This window comes from Podospora pseudoanserina, chromosome 1 (assembly GCF_035222485.1).
Source record: "Podospora pseudoanserina strain CBS 124.78 chromosome 1, whole genome shotgun sequence".
Lineage (NCBI taxonomy): Eukaryota > Fungi > Ascomycota > Sordariomycetes > Sordariales > Podosporaceae > Podospora > Podospora pseudoanserina.
In genome coordinates this window covers 90,208-104,259 of record NC_085920.1, presented here as the reverse complement: position 1 = coordinate 104,259, position 14,052 = coordinate 90,208, and the positions used below count along the sequence as shown (strand labels likewise).

Below are 14,052 nucleotides of genomic sequence, written 5' to 3'. Positions count from 1 at the left end.
TTGAAATACATCAATGGGGTAATAGAGTAATCTGGAAGCCAGCTAGGAAGTCAGTGTCCAACTGTTTTGTATTCTCATCGTCCGAAGTTGGTGGTGCCAACTAGGTGGGCTCGAGTTCGGTTTGAATGTTATAGCCTGTTTTATAAACCAGAAACCCTTGAGGCTATCATCAGAATATGATGTCACCTGTGTGCGCCTACCGCCGGCATAGCATTGTCGATCAGGTCATGTTCATGCATCATTGCAGGTGTCTGCATGTTGGAAGCCTCTTGAGACACTGTTAAAGCCTAATTCAGTCATCGATCCGTAACTGATTCTTAAATTTGGTTCTACCTCTCTGCCAACATAGGTGGGCCGCTAAAGGGCCAGAAAATATTTGTCCTTGAACTAGCAAGCCAGCACCGCTTGTCTTGCAAGTCAATATATTCGTGCCAAGCCGGCCCCACCCTCTCGCCGAACGGCCAGCCGGAGTCTCACAGGCACTCCCGACGGCTTCCAGTCAAACGAAACGATTTCCTTGTATGTAAATCAACGCCTCTGGTATCTATTTCCGCTTCCCATTTTGTAAGTCCTTCCGCCCATGCCACCAAATGCTTCATCTACAGACAATCTCATACACGCTGATCAACGCATCATGATGTTGGAGAAAAAAGAGATGCAGTTTGTCACCCTTTCCAACAAAAGTCACACTGACGTTATCAACCGCTTCTCTCAGAATGCAAAATCAATAAACGCCCTTCCAATGCAACTCTGATATGTGTTTCCTACACTGCCGCCCCGAAAGCCAAACAACCAAACCGCATTCATGACTTGATCAGGGACGCATCGGCGCCTGTTGTTTATACTGCATCCTTCTCACCGACATCCACATGGACTTGCGATCATGGGATCTCGTCTTTGGATTGTACCACGACAAGACGTCAATCACCAGGTACCCCCTTGACGTCTCGATCTCGACAAGACCTGAGACGGCGAAGCAACCGCGAGGTGGATCAGGTCGAATCGGCTTCCACACCTTGGTGTACGTCTTCATAAACTCCTCCCAAGGCTTCAGGCCAACCAGAGACTGGACCTTTTCTTGACCGACAAACTTTTCTGGGTTGCCATTGTGTTCGGCCGGCGGTCTATTGGGAATGCTGATAGGCTTATCCCTGGATGGGCCAGGTGGTGTGTTGGGGGTTGGTGAGATCGACCTAGGATCGTTGACGTCTTCCGGCCGTTTTGTTGCTTGTGCCCGGATACGCTCCAAAGCCTTTTGAACGTCAGAGCTGTGATTTGTTGGGAGCGGCAAAGGTCCTGCGCTGACAGGACGGTCTGGAGGGTGGGTTGAACTGTCACCTTCAAACCCAAAGAATTGCGCAACCGAAGAGAACTGACGGCCAACGAGTGCCTTTCCAAGCGCCCAGGTCGACAACGCCATGGGCTTTGGCCATAGGACGCGCTCCAGAAGTTTCACTGTCGCCGACTCAACCTCTGTCTCCGCAATGGCGATCACTTCGTCCGTAATCAACAGGCTGCTGAGAGTCAGTGGTCAACTCTTGGCGGTTCGAGACAAGGTACCATACCCTTTGCGCGTGTACACAGGCGGTGCCCTGTATGGGAAATCAATATCCATCCAGTACCTCCTCACTTTCATATCTTTCCCAACCTTCCATGTTAAGGCGGGGTTCTTTTCAGCGGCATCACAGACCATTTGAACAGTGTCCCCTAAGCAAACAATAGTCAGGAAACGAGGGCCGGTAAATGATGCAACGTGATTTGCCACTTACTCCTGATTTGGTCCAACCTCTCCTTGTCTTTGGATAGCCGCACAAACTCCCTCCATTCCGGATCTTTCCCAGAGTATGGCTGCGGTTCGTGTCGCTCCGTTGTCAAGGGAAACGGAATGAATATGTCGACAGCCTCTTCTTCTTCCGGCATGCTTTCCATCAACTCCTGGTTTTCCAGCACCTTCACAAGCGGGCCCGCCACGCATATCTCAAAGAATTGGTAGATAAGGACTGTCTTGATGGCAAAGGTAACAAGCCGGAGCCGCCTCCTGTGCCTGAGCCGTACTCTTTCGATTTTGATCACTTGGCCGGTTGGTACTTTGGTCAAGACCTTGGGGAACCGGAGCACCGAAGACGGCCTGAAGAGGCGCGACATGATGTCGCGGATGGTGGCACGCCCCACTGGCGGCCTGAAAAGACACGGTAGAGTCGAAAGGCCGCAAGCAAGACTACCAGGTAGCCAGCCGGTCGGTCGGCGACGTTCGGAGTGTTGCGCTGCGCTTGTTCTTTGGTGTTCTGCCGACTTGCGAGTTGAGGATTGCGCGACGCAATCAGCCCGTAAATGCGACTTGAAACCGTGAGGCCGCTGAATACTGGTAAAATCTAGAAGCTGAGATAGTTTGGGAGTAGATTGCTAGTGAAATGCTGAATTTTGGCCGGTTTCGGCTCCTGTGTCGTCGATGTCGTCGAGACCTGGCTGGGTACAGAGTACTACGTTAAAGACTTGAAGAGGTCTGGCGGCAGGCTCAGTGGCAGTTCGCAGCGCGCATCACGGCCCCGGCATGTCATAAAGTGGGGCCCGTCTGACGCACGGACCATACGCCTCCCAACTGCTGCGCCAGCAATTCGTAACTGGCAGGGGTCGACAACAGCTCCAACGTCAATCAAGCAAGAAACAACGACAACATCCAACACTCTACACGCATTCAACTCGCTGCCATCAAGACACCAACTCGCTATCCAACCCGTTTCACTACCATGAGGCTCCTCGCTGGCCTCACAGCAGCGGCTCTGTCTGGGCTTGCGGCGGCCGCGAGCCAGCAGACTGCCGATGTCTACATTTTGACGGCCAACCAACAGAGCTCGAGCGAAACACCAAGCATCCCCAAGGAGGTCGCGCGTCACATATTGCTTCAGAGAGTGCGTGGTTGATACCCATCATTACTTCTCTCCCTGGACCATGCTAACTCTGTTCCAGGCATCGAGACAACCATACGGCAGTGACCTGCGCGATATCCCTAGCTCAACCGACACCGAGACCGCTGTCAGCCACATCGCGAGATTCGGCACCGGCCCGGAGCCCCTCTTCTCGCAGTCCGACAAGACCAATGTCCCACAACTAGTTGTCATTCTCGAAGGCGTTACATACCAGCAGAGCCATGATCTCAAGGACGCCCTTTCACAGGCAGGCCATCCTGCTGCGTTCCGCGTCTCAGACGCCCCCTCGGCTGCCGCCAACAAGAATCTCATGACGCTTTTCCGGCAGTTGGGATCCGCTCCTTCCCAGCCTTGCGACCTGGCCCACGCCCTCAACCCTGCCAATGAGGAATGCTGGAGTGGTGTTTCCTCGGTGGTTAACTATGACCTACAAAAAGTAGGGTTTCATCAATGCGGTCGTCGTGCTAGGACATGTACTAATCAATGGCCACAGGCTTCCTCCACCTACTCGGCCCTTCTCGCCTCTCTTCCTCAGATCAACAAGCTGGTGGTCGCTTCCGATCTCGAGGTGACCCTCCTAGTTCTCCCCGATTTTACCCGTTCCTCCAAGATCAACTCGTGGTCCACCCTTGCCGGCAATCCCACCAACAACCGCCGTCGTGACTCTGGAGAAAGGGTCATCACCGACAGCACCGTTGTTTGGCCGGCTCCTTCCACCCCGACCCGTTCCGCAAAGGTCAACATCCAGAAGAAGGCCATCCCTGCCTGCTTCCTTTCTTTGGACGCCTGTAAGGAGGCCACCAATGACTGCTCTGGCCACGGGACATGTGTCAATAAGTTTGGCACCGGCAACGCCACCTCGTCTGATGCCAGGGCATGCTTTGCCTGCAAGTGCATGGCCACCGTCGTCCGCCGCGGCGACGAACCTGGCACCTCGGGCAAGAAGACTGTCCACTGGGGCGGCAACATGTGCCAGAAGAAGGACGTCAGCGTGCCATTCTGGTTGATCACTGGTTTCACCATTACCATTGTTGGTGCCGTTACTTTTGCCATTGGCCTGCTGTTTAGCGTCGGTCAGGAACAGCTGCCGGGTGTCATTGGTGCTGGTGTGAGCAGGGGGGCGTCCAAATAATGGATGCAAGAAGGGGAGATTTATGCTTAGGGGGTTGTTGAGGAGGGTGTTGGAAGATGTATGTTTTACTGGTGTTGGAACTGGGTTTTTGCTGCATACGCGCAATTGGGCGCGGTTATTCACGGTTTTTACGGGGTACATGACACGAGGGCGGAGACTGTATTGTTGGGATTGGTAGTGTTGGCTGCGATGAGGGCTCAAGTGTATCATACTGGTCTTTTTCTTTTTAGAAGCAGTTTACATGGCGTTGGCATTGGTATGTACCTAGGACTTGTTTATTGTATTGTTTTTGTTTTGGAAGAAAGCAACGACGGTGTCTTTCATTATTGGTTTCTCAATATGCAGAAGTGGAAGCGTATCTGTAGTACTAGTCCATCATCTCATCATCCTGTGGTTTCCGGGTGGGTGTCCCGAAGCTCTCGAGACCTCGTTCCATGGGCATGTCTCCTGCCAGGCCTGGAGGGAGAAGACGTAACGGGGACTGTCCCACTGCGCTGCCGCTGATGCTCTCCTGCACCAATTTGGCGACATCGCCTGGCACAACAGGGGATACACCACCACCGCCGCCGTTTGCAGCCCCAGCAACAGCCTGGTATTTTGCCCCCGCCTGGTTCAGGATTTCTTGCACCTCCTTCTCACGCTTCTCAATCTCCTCCCTTTCCTTTTCCAAACTCTGAACGACGACCTGCTTCTGCTTGAACTCATGCTCCAAGCCCTGGACAATCTCGTTCATCCTCTTGAGAACCTCGTTCAGCTTGGGCAGCGATTTCATCCTCGGCACCGCATCGCCAGCTATGTTTTCCTCATCCTCCTCTGGTTTGTGCAAGCCGTCCATTCCTGCTCTCCGCTGCGCGGCTTCGTAGGCAGCTCGCCTCTCTGCCTCGCTGTCGTCCGACTCGGCGTCTGATTCGGCCGCGTTGATCAGCTCTGCAATTTCTGCTCGGTGCCGTCTTGCAGCATCTCGCTCTGCCTTTTTGCCCAAAGCCAAAGGGTCGTCCTGAACATAGTCATCGTAGCCTTCGCCGAGATCTTCGTCTTCTCTTATTAATCGCGTGTCAGACTTCTTTTTCTTTTGGGAGGGGATGGCCACCCGGGAGAAGGATTGCTGGGGAAATTCCGAGTCGGAGCCGGAGTCGAGGGAGACGAAATCGGCCGCGACGCCTTCACGGGCTAACCGGGCTCGTCGGTCTTTGCGCTCGCGGATTTCGGCTGCGCTCAGCACGTGTGCCGCTACTGCTGGGCCTTGCGAGACCAGGTCGGTGGATGAAGTGGCTTGAACGACGAGGGCACCGTCAAGCTCAGATGGGTCAAGGTACATGGCATCGACATCGTCGACAATCTGGACGTTTGCAGGTGTTGCCGGCGTGGAGGATTGCAGCTCTTCAAGATACTCCTTGCTGTATTTTGGCCGGTCTTCGTCGCCGCCGCCAAACCTCATGGGCAGAGTACCCGCAAGATTTTGGAGTGAGGCGGATCTTCGGAGGGCATTGTTTTCCAGCGCGCGCTGACCCAGTGTCTTTTTGGGCGTGAATGGATTCTCGCCTGCTGATGGTTCCTCGGCCCCGGCCTCTTCGGCGCCCCCAAAAGAGAGCCGTGACGCTGCCGTTGGTCGTTTCTTTTTTTTTGTTGACCCAGCCCGACCCAGGGCCGGCCGAACCACCACTGGCGCACCAGAGTCGGCGTCCTCGTCATCTCCAGTGGTTGTCGCCGTTGACAGCGCGCGAGCGGTACCGCTGTCCTCGTCGGCGACATGGACGCTTTTTCGCAGGGCCGACGATTTGGCTGGTTTCGATCGGAATTTGATGCGCGCGGGGGCAGTTGGTTCTGGCGGCAGCGCATCAGCTTGCTTGCTCTTCTTTTGGGTATCAGCAAAAGAGGCTTTCAGCTGCTTGGCAGAGGGAATGTCGCGATAGACAGGCATGTACTTACCAGATGCTTTCTGCTCGTCCGTCCCGTTGGATTTTGATGGGCTCAAGTCATTTACATCGTCGTCAAAGGTCTGGATAACGCGCGCTTTGCGCTTGGAGGCGAAGGTGCTCATGTTGCCGAGTTTGGGTTGTTTGATGATGGCCGAAGATGGTTTTGGCTGCGACCCGCGATCAAGATGTCAACGGCAGTGGGCGGGTCCACCTGGGCACGAGGTGTCTGACCAATCACAAGTGTGGAGTGCTAACACTTACACCGGAAGTCAGAATATTGGGGATACTTTGGATCCAAATTGACATTTGTTTCTCTTGCATAAAGCTTGACAGATGAGAAGTTTGACATCACTCGATAGCTACTGTTACTGTTCATGACTCTCTATCTTTGAATAGTTTATATGTGCAAGCCATTTTGTGCCAGGATGCTGTTGTTCAGATCCTGGACCATGAAATCTTATCTTATCGCCCTACACGTGACATTACTTTTGGGCAAGATTTCTGGCTGGAGACGTGAACCACCACGCGCCCTGAGCCACAGAGCTGGAGCCACTTTGAAGACGTGCAGCAGCAGCAACCCCATCAATCGCCAATCGCAGAACAGCTTGTTGCGCAAAACACAACACCACATCAAAACGTCAAGATGGCTCCCGCGCAACCAGAACTCAAGAAGGTATGGCTTTTTATGCCCTATGGTTTCTTTCAGGGCTGTACGCTAACATGTTCTACACAAGTATCTTGACAAGCGTCTCTTCGTCCAGCTCAACGGCAGCCGCAAGGTCATTGGCGTCCTGCGCGGATACGATGTATGGTCCCCGTTTTCCCATGTTACGATTTACCGTTCTGACGACGTCGAAATAGGTCTTTTTAAACATTGTAATGGACGATGCGGTCGAGGAGAAGGATGGCGGTGAGAAGGTCAAGCTCGGCATGGTGGTATGTCTCCGGCCCGCTGAACTTTTGGCGTATCCATGTTGGGTTGGCTAATCTGTCATTCGGGTGGACAGGTCATTCGCGGAAACTCAGTTGTCATGCTTGAAGCGCTCGAGAGAATTGGCGGCGACGACAGGGGAGGACACCGCGGCTAAGCACTCTCAGATTCGATCCTTTGCACGAATAAAGTCACGGCGACGTCGGGCAGTAATCATTTCGTTATCGCATCACTTTTGGTATCGGACAATTGTGGGAATAGGCTATTGTATTTTGGGCAGAGGGGTCTGGCGTTATATCATTTGAGAAAGAAGAGAATCGGAAGCAAGGACGGTTTAGGGCGAATGGAAAGGAGAAAAAAACGAGATACCCCATCACCGACGCGTCCTTCCTCAACGGGTCTCCTCATCAGGCTTCGGGTGCTCCCAGGTCTTTTCGTCGTACCCCTCCATCATCTCTCCGCCATACGCCTTGACCCATCCTCGGATTCCACCCACCATCACCTGCGTGGTCATCTCCGCCGAGCACCCCGAGTCAGATTCGTAGTCGGAACCAGACCCGTCAGAAACAAAATTGATATAGTCCTGCATCCAAGCGGCGCATCTTGGTCCTCGGCCGTTGGAGGAGCCTGGCCATGGCGGTTAGCCTCGGACAGGCGGATGCAGTGAAAAAGAGGCCAACACTCACCACAATAGAAGACTATCCTCTTGATACCCGCCTGTTTGCACAAATCATAGAGCATCGCTCTCATCAAGTAGAAACTGTGAGCCGGAATGTTCAGGGACCCCTGGATGGTTCCTCCGATGCAGTCTGTTCGCCGGGTGTCGACCAACAGGAACTCACGGGGTTGAGACTGGTCTCGGTCTTGAACAAGCCGGGCGACCTCAGACCAGGTTATCTTGACCGGTGATGAACTGGGCTCTGGAAAAGCTGACCACCACGGTGTCCCGTCTTCCCGTCGGGCCATTTTGAGGCAATGTTCGTGGACGTGGACTCCCATTGCTCCGTTGTGTGGTGTGCGACCGCCCTGATTTCACCTCACTGAATGCCAAAAACTTCCGGCTGAAAAGTACGACTAGGGGAAAGATAATGTTTGGTCCAGAAGCCAGGTCGATGGCTGAGATGTGTATATATGTCTGCAACCGTGTGATATCCAGATTGCAACCTACCAAACACGGCCTGGCAGTCTCGCTCCGAAAATGCCGATGTAAGAGTCTTGATAAGGTGAGCCACACCGGTTGCTGACATTGCTCAATACTATTTACCTAGTATTTTACCAGGGTCTCATTATCCAAATATCTGAAACCGACACAGGCATGATTCTCCTAACGATTTAACCGGACGTACAAGTATGGTGAAATAGCCTGCTTATGTTATGACGTCTCACTGCTGAAAATGGGTAGACATGGAATACCTGCTCCCGTATCTTTTCCAAGTCGCCGAAGTAGATTCTGTGCTCATAGCATGCTATGTGTGTGTTGGTGCTCTAGTCCTTTTGCCTTTATGGTCTATTGCTACCACTGGCCGGGTACATGTACTACAAGCGGCACGCATCATCACAGCACCATAGTTAACATGGGTCCTAGATGCAGTGTCATGACCAAACGCTTCGATTTATGCTGTTTACGCAACGCTTGCAGTCTCAGACGCTGAACACTAGACGACCAGATATCTAGTCCTCGTCATAGTAGGCCTCCTCATATTCCTCCTGGTACTCTTGTCTCGCTTCCTCGAGCTCTTCCAGGTCACTACTGCTGGCACTGCTCGAAGCGGCATCTTCCAGAGCCTCCTCATAAGCTTCACGCGCTTCCTTGAGCGACTCGCGATCACTGCTGTCAATCTCCTCGCCGTATGCGTTATGGGTAGGGATGTGACCAGGTGGGACATCGCCGTATCCAGCGGGCTCATCATAAGCAGCCGGGGGGGGGGCTGGACTCTCGTCGCCATAGTAGTAATTGTTGGTCACATACGTGGGGCCAGCAGCAGGAGCGGCGGCGGCAGCAGCAGCAGGAGCATAGCCACTCGAGTTGCCGCCATGATCAGAGTCAGAGTCGGAGTCATCTAGAACAAAGTCAGTCGGACGCCTTGATTGTTACGTGGAAGGGGATACTGACTGAGGGCATTAGCCAGCAAGGCACCACCAATGGCTCCGGCAGCGACACCACCGGCGATGGCCATCGCGTTGCTGCCCTTCTTCTCCTTGTGTTCGCCTTGGGCATACGGGGGGGCACCATATCCTTGAGGCTGGTAGCCACCGCCGCCATACCCAGCGGGGGGCGCATAACCACCACCGCCATACCCAGCGGGGGACGCATATGCCTGGTGTCCACCATAGCCTCCCGAACCATGGGCACGAGTGCCGTCAGAGCCATGACCTGCAGCGTCATAAGCCGGCGCCTCCCATTGGGTACGGCCCGTAGCCTCCTCGGCATCTGCTTCCGCTGTTAGTCACTGTAAACAAGGCACAATAGCGGGGCGAGGAACTCCATACAGTACCAGCGCTGGTAACGGTCATCCCAGCGAGGAACCCAGCCGGAGGGGATGGGCGGCTTGTCCGTAGGGGGTTGGTAGGGCGGCGGCGGGCGTGGGCCTACATTCTGGGGAGGGGCAAAGTCACGGTTCTGCTGTTCGTGCTGAGGAGGAGGAGGGCTCGAGTAGCTTTGATGCTGCTGGTGCTGGGGAGGTGGATAATGGGGGTTGGGGGAGGGACTGCCATATCCCTGATTTTGAGGGGGAGGATAGTTTCCTGACGTAGGTTGTCAGCAGCTGGGCATCTCATACTACTTGGCTCAGAACTGACCGCCGCTGGGAGTGGGAGGCTTCTCCTCCTTCTTGTCGGACCCCAGTCCAAGGCTTTTGAAGTCCTGTTCGAGATCCTTTGCGAGCTTCTTGAAGAAGGACATGATGGGCTATACGGGTTGGGCCGGTGGACTACTAGTCTGGTGACCTCTAAAGTCCCAAAAATGAGAAGAAAAAAGAAGACGGGGGTCAGAAACGACAGCGGCGACTTCTATCTTTCTCACTACGACAGGGGAGGCAGGCTACAATGGCCGGAACGTGACGGGTTTGATGAAACCCCCGGGCTGCCTCCGATATGCCCCTCAATGGGTGTTGGCATACGGACCCCTCATTTCCCCATCCCCACTCTTTGTGGCATCAAGGTATCGCTCTCCATGCTCCTATACAAAAGGCCAGTTTGCGACCAAAGCACAAAGCTGAGGGTCGGTCATCATGCAGCCAAGGGGAGCAATGGACGTTTGTTTCCGCGAGTTTGACGATGAAGACGAGACCACATCATGCACATGTAGCGATAGCCCAATGGGCGCGGCGCCTTGTAAGGCTAGGCGCGTGCCGATTCGCTAGGGGCACTCGATCGGGCCCCATTGCGTGGCCCATGGGGTGGGGTCCACCTATGCTGGGCAGAAGCTCTTCGATAAGTGCCCCGCCATCGCATCCGAGTAGCCGTGCCTGATGGAAGGAATGCCCCTCGTCATTGCGCCAGGCAGTGAGGCAACCCGCAACTGCGCTGACCCGTTACTGCCACACCTGAGCTGAGCTGACCCGCTGCCATTATTCACGAAGCAAACTCCCAAACAGTTTCTCTCTTGCTTTTCTCCCCGATATCTCTCTTTGAAACTGCCCTAACTGTCTCTGTCCCTTTCCCGTTCGTTCCCCTCGTTGAAGTATCTCCAAGAACAAAACATGTCGTACGGAGGTTATCCCGGCCAAGGTTACGGTCCCAGCGGCGGCGGCGGCGGCGGATATCAGCAAAGTCCCCCTCCTCAGGGTTATGGACAGTATCCCCCTCCTCAACAAGGTTACGGCCAGCCGCCTCCTCAACACCACCAGCAAGGCTACGGCCAGCCTCCTCCTCAGCACGGCGGATATCAGCAAGGCGGGTACCAGCAGGGAGGATATCAGCAAGGAGGCTACCAGCAGCAGCACGGCGGATACCAGCCGCCTCAGCAGCAGCAATACTACCAACCTCCTCAGCATCCTCCCCCGCCGCATCTCGATTCCTACGGCTACCCAACTGCCGGTGGTGGATATGGCGGACACCGTGGGCAGTCGACGCGGGCCGGCCCGCCTCCTCCTTCGGGCCACCAAGAGTTCGGCCACGGAGCCCCCGCCGGCTATACCTTCCAGTACTCCAACTGCACAGGAAAGAGGCGTGCGCTCTTGATCGGTATCAACTATTTCGGCCAGGAAGGCGAATTGCGCGGCTGCATCAACGACACCAAGAACCTTTCTCAATACTTGATCGAGAACCATGGGTACAAGCGCGAGGATATGGTCATCTTGACCGACGACCAGACCAACCCCGTGATGCAACCGACCAAGCAAAACATCATCAACGCCATGGGCTGGCTCGTGGCGAATGCCCAGCCCAACGATGCGCTCTTCCTGCACTTCTCTGGTGGGTTGCGTCTCGCTTGCTTGACAATGACATTCAGGTGCTGACATGGTGTGTGACACTAGGCCACGGCGGTCAAACCGAGGACCATGATGGCGACGAGGAGGATGGACACGATGAGGTTATTTACCCTGTCGACTTCAAGGAGAACGGCCATATTGTGGACGACGAGATCCACTTCCACGTTGTGAAGCCCCTGGTCGAAGGTGTCCGGCTGACGGCCATTTTCGACTCGTGCCACTCTGGCTCTGTACTTGATCTTCCCTATGTCTACAACACCAAGGGTCTTCTCAAGGAGCCCAACCTGGCCAAGGAAGCCGGCGCGGGCTTGCTGTCGGCGGTGGGTGCGTATGCCCGTGGCGACATGGCGTCCGTGGCCACCAGCATATTCGGTCTCGCAAAGAGTGCCTTCAAGGGCAACGACGCCTATGAGCACACCAAGCGCACCAAGACCTCACCCGCCGATGTTATCATGTGGAGCGGTAGCAAGGACGATCAGACCTCGGCCGATGCCACTATCAACTCTCAAGCTACGGGTGCCATGTCCCATGCCTTCATCTCTGCTCTCAAGGCCAACCCCCAGCAGAGCTATGTCGAGCTTTTGAACAACATTCGCGATATCCTTGAGCGGGACTACTCGCAAAAGCCCCAGCTCTCGTGCAGTCACCCTCTGGGTAAGTTTTTGACGCTTGGTAATCCTGCAGACGACTTGATGCTGATCGATTCTTTAGATACCAGCCTTCTGTTTGTCATGTAAGCGTCGAACAAGTATCGAGAAGTTACCTCACTCACGTGGGCTCGCATATGTGCCGATATCTGTCCCCCTAGCCTGATTTAATAGAATCTTTTGGAAACCAGCACTCACGCGAGCTCCCACGCGTGTTTCGGTTGAGTGCCACATGTGTCTGGTTGCAGATGAATACCTGAGAAAATCTGCCGAGAACGCAACGTTCGGTTCTTCGATTATCCAGTCGAGTCATCGGGGAAGAATAAGCGCACGTGGTGGTCATTTTTCTGACATCTTTCTGGATGGGGGAAATTGCCTACAATTATCAATGTGAAGATCTTGTCCGAACCGCTTCGGACAGTGACTAAGATGCAGATGAACCCCTGAACCTCGGCGCCTCGGGCCAACAGAGTCGACAGTTAACGAGAGCGATGGCCAACGGTTCGTGCTGTGCTTGCATCATCATGAAGGGACGTCGGTTGCTTTTGGTGATAACAAATGCAGCAAATATTGAGAATTCGCATCGTGTTTGACTCTCTTGGAAACGCGGCACCGGCACCTCCCATTGTTTTGTTGATGCAGGTTTCTTCTCCCCTGCATCCATCTCACGAGTCGGCAGCCAATTGACCGAGCAATAGGCCCGGTTTTGGTAGGGGCATTGCTTTTCACCTTGCACGGTGAGCTCTCAAGTTTCTGATATGAAATTGACCTGTCACTTATCACAATATGCACAAACACCATGCCTCGCTTCCGAGACCTGTACGTCACGCCGGGCTGGATCCGAGGGGCAAAGCTGCTTCCCCAGAAAGAAAAGAAAGAAAAGGCCAAGGAAGCGACAATCGAGAGGGGAAGAGGAGCATCTCGATCCCAAGTCATCCAGACGTCATTGTAATAATGATCCCAGAGAAGCGCCAGCCGAGAGCTGGAAGTCGGATCAGGAAGATGATCGGAATTTTTTTTTTTTTGGATTGCTGTTATCCATGCGGAAGAGGTCGCCAAAAAGAAAAAGAAAAAGGGAAGTGCCCGAGTTCGCCGAAGCCCCCTGGCCGACGATCATTGGACAGGGCCTCATGTGGGTGCATGGTAGGTATCAGGTGGGGGAAAGGAAGTTGCCGCAGTTTGGTGTTTTGTTTTCTTTCCTACCCATGAGAGCATTTTCCGGCCGAGAAAAAGAATCACTTTGCATGCATAATTATTGAAGCACGAAACCTGAATTGGATCCTCAGTCAAAATGTAGGGCAGCCCGCCTCCCGACGGGCGGATGATGATACCTGCAGTTTCACTGACAACTTGACAGATGCTCGATGCTGTGACATCCCGCGCAAATCCATTGGATGCCGGACCCGGCAATCACGATATGGAGATCGACGCAGGCTGCATCTGGCCGAGCTCTAGCGCGGCAGGCAAGGAAAGAAGCTTATTCGCTCTTCGTCGATACCAGCACTCAAATCCAGATTCCGTGAGACTTGTCAAAGCCGTTGTAACGGCAGGCTGTCTCGTGAGCAGGCATGATCCCGTGTTAGCATTGGATGAGGGGGCCGTTGGATGAACTGTCATGGCCAGTATGGAATCGGTGTTACTATCATGTCAGAAAGTGCAACAATCTGAAGCTGACACGGCCTAGCAGCCCAAAAACCTCATGGCAGCTCGTCTTGCATTTCACAAAGGCACGACGCAGGGGAGAAGCACCTGGTGATCTACGTCAAAACATCCCCGCCCCCAGACTTTCGGCCCGGAAACCTGTCTCTGTGGCCTCCCTCACCACCTTCGGGACGCACGCAGTCTGCTCGGAAGTCGTGGTGCAGGAGATGGGGACCATCATTGGCCACGAGGGACCTCCTCATGCGACTCCCCTTGCCCTCGTCACGGCCCATGCGCACCATCCCAAGAAACATGCAGCCCAAGGGCGCCGGGCAGGAACCGTAACATGGCGCAAAAGGGATCGACATGCAACCTTGCCATTATCTGTGAGATGCTCGATACCACAGTCACGTTTTCGATCG

At 54.3% G+C, this 14,052-nt stretch overlaps 9 protein-coding genes across 9 annotated transcripts; 4 read left to right on the top strand and 5 right to left on the bottom strand.

Annotated features, from left to right (window-relative positions):
- Positions 1 to 280: 280 nt before the first annotated feature.
- Positions 281 to 2,508, bottom strand: QC764_100640 (uncharacterized protein). The gene is made up of 3 exons (XM_062941285.1): positions 1,770 to 2,508; positions 1,566 to 1,707; positions 281 to 1,514 (listed from the first exon to the last, which is right to left on the bottom strand). Exons 1-3 carry the CDS (start codon positions 2,143 to 2,145, stop codon positions 815 to 817), a joined length of 1,218 nt encoding a protein of 405 aa, XP_062804072.1. The 5' UTR covers positions 2,146 to 2,508; the 3' UTR covers positions 281 to 814.
- Positions 2,496 to 4,384, top strand: QC764_100650 (uncharacterized protein). Its single transcript, XM_062941286.1, has 3 exons — positions 2,496 to 2,909; positions 2,968 to 3,363; positions 3,421 to 4,384. Exons 1-3 carry the CDS (start codon positions 2,748 to 2,750, stop codon positions 4,057 to 4,059), a joined length of 1,197 nt encoding a protein of 398 aa, XP_062804071.1. The 5' UTR covers positions 2,496 to 2,747; the 3' UTR covers positions 4,060 to 4,384.
- Positions 4,061 to 6,144, bottom strand: QC764_100660 (uncharacterized protein). The gene is made up of 2 exons (XM_062941287.1): positions 5,989 to 6,144; positions 4,061 to 5,883 (listed from the first exon to the last, which is right to left on the bottom strand). The coding sequence occupies exons 1-2, from the start codon at positions 6,098 to 6,100 to the stop codon at positions 4,427 to 4,429; spliced, it is 1,569 nt and encodes a 522-aa protein (XP_062804070.1). The 5' UTR covers positions 6,101 to 6,144; the 3' UTR covers positions 4,061 to 4,426.
- A 163-nt stretch (positions 6,145 to 6,307) lies between these two features.
- SMG1 (Serine/threonine-protein kinase smg1) lies at positions 6,308 to 8,133 on the top strand. Its single transcript, XM_062941289.1, has 4 exons — positions 6,308 to 6,651; positions 6,713 to 6,784; positions 6,840 to 6,914; positions 6,986 to 8,133. Exons 1-4 carry the CDS (start codon positions 6,622 to 6,624, stop codon positions 7,064 to 7,066), a joined length of 258 nt encoding a protein of 85 aa, XP_062804069.1. The 5' UTR covers positions 6,308 to 6,621; the 3' UTR covers positions 7,067 to 8,133.
- QC764_100670 (uncharacterized protein) lies at positions 7,170 to 8,152 on the bottom strand. Its single transcript, XM_062941288.1, has 2 exons — positions 7,596 to 8,152; positions 7,170 to 7,536 (listed from the first exon to the last, which is right to left on the bottom strand). The coding sequence occupies exons 1-2, from the start codon at positions 7,906 to 7,908 to the stop codon at positions 7,301 to 7,303; spliced, it is 549 nt and encodes a 182-aa protein (XP_062804068.1). The 5' UTR covers positions 7,909 to 8,152; the 3' UTR covers positions 7,170 to 7,300.
- A 235-nt stretch (positions 8,153 to 8,387) lies between these two features.
- Positions 8,388 to 9,811, bottom strand: QC764_100680 (uncharacterized protein; the record flags this gene model as incomplete). Its single annotated transcript, XM_062941290.1, has 4 exons — positions 8,388 to 8,969; positions 9,023 to 9,349; positions 9,400 to 9,654; positions 9,709 to 9,811. 4 exons carry the CDS (start codon positions 9,809 to 9,811, stop codon positions 8,581 to 8,583), a joined length of 1,074 nt encoding a protein of 357 aa, XP_062804067.1. The 3' UTR covers positions 8,388 to 8,580.
- A 577-nt stretch (positions 9,812 to 10,388) lies between these two features.
- MCA1_1 (Ca(2+)-dependent cysteine protease) lies at positions 10,389 to 12,079 on the top strand (the record flags this gene model as incomplete). Its single annotated transcript, XM_062939676.1, has 2 exons — positions 10,389 to 11,325; positions 11,388 to 12,079. The coding sequence occupies exons 1-2, from the start codon at positions 10,611 to 10,613 to the stop codon at positions 12,077 to 12,079; spliced, it is 1,407 nt and encodes a 468-aa protein (XP_062804066.1). The 5' UTR covers positions 10,389 to 10,610.
- On the bottom strand, positions 11,384 to 13,466 carry QC764_0000380 (uncharacterized protein; the record flags this gene model as incomplete). Its single annotated transcript, XM_062939675.1, has 3 exons — positions 12,115 to 13,466; positions 11,824 to 12,030; positions 11,384 to 11,748 (listed from the first exon to the last, which is right to left on the bottom strand). Exons 1-3 carry the CDS (start codon positions 12,221 to 12,223, stop codon positions 11,384 to 11,386), a joined length of 681 nt encoding a protein of 226 aa, XP_062804065.1. The 5' UTR covers positions 12,224 to 13,466.
- Positions 13,030 to 13,598, top strand: QC764_0000370 (uncharacterized protein; the record flags this gene model as incomplete). The annotated part of the gene is made up of 3 exons (XM_062939674.1): positions 13,030 to 13,132; positions 13,251 to 13,282; positions 13,347 to 13,598. The coding sequence occupies 3 exons, from the start codon at positions 13,030 to 13,032 to the stop codon at positions 13,596 to 13,598; spliced, it is 387 nt and encodes a 128-aa protein (XP_062804064.1).
- Between the last annotated feature and the right edge of the window lie 454 nt (positions 13,599 to 14,052).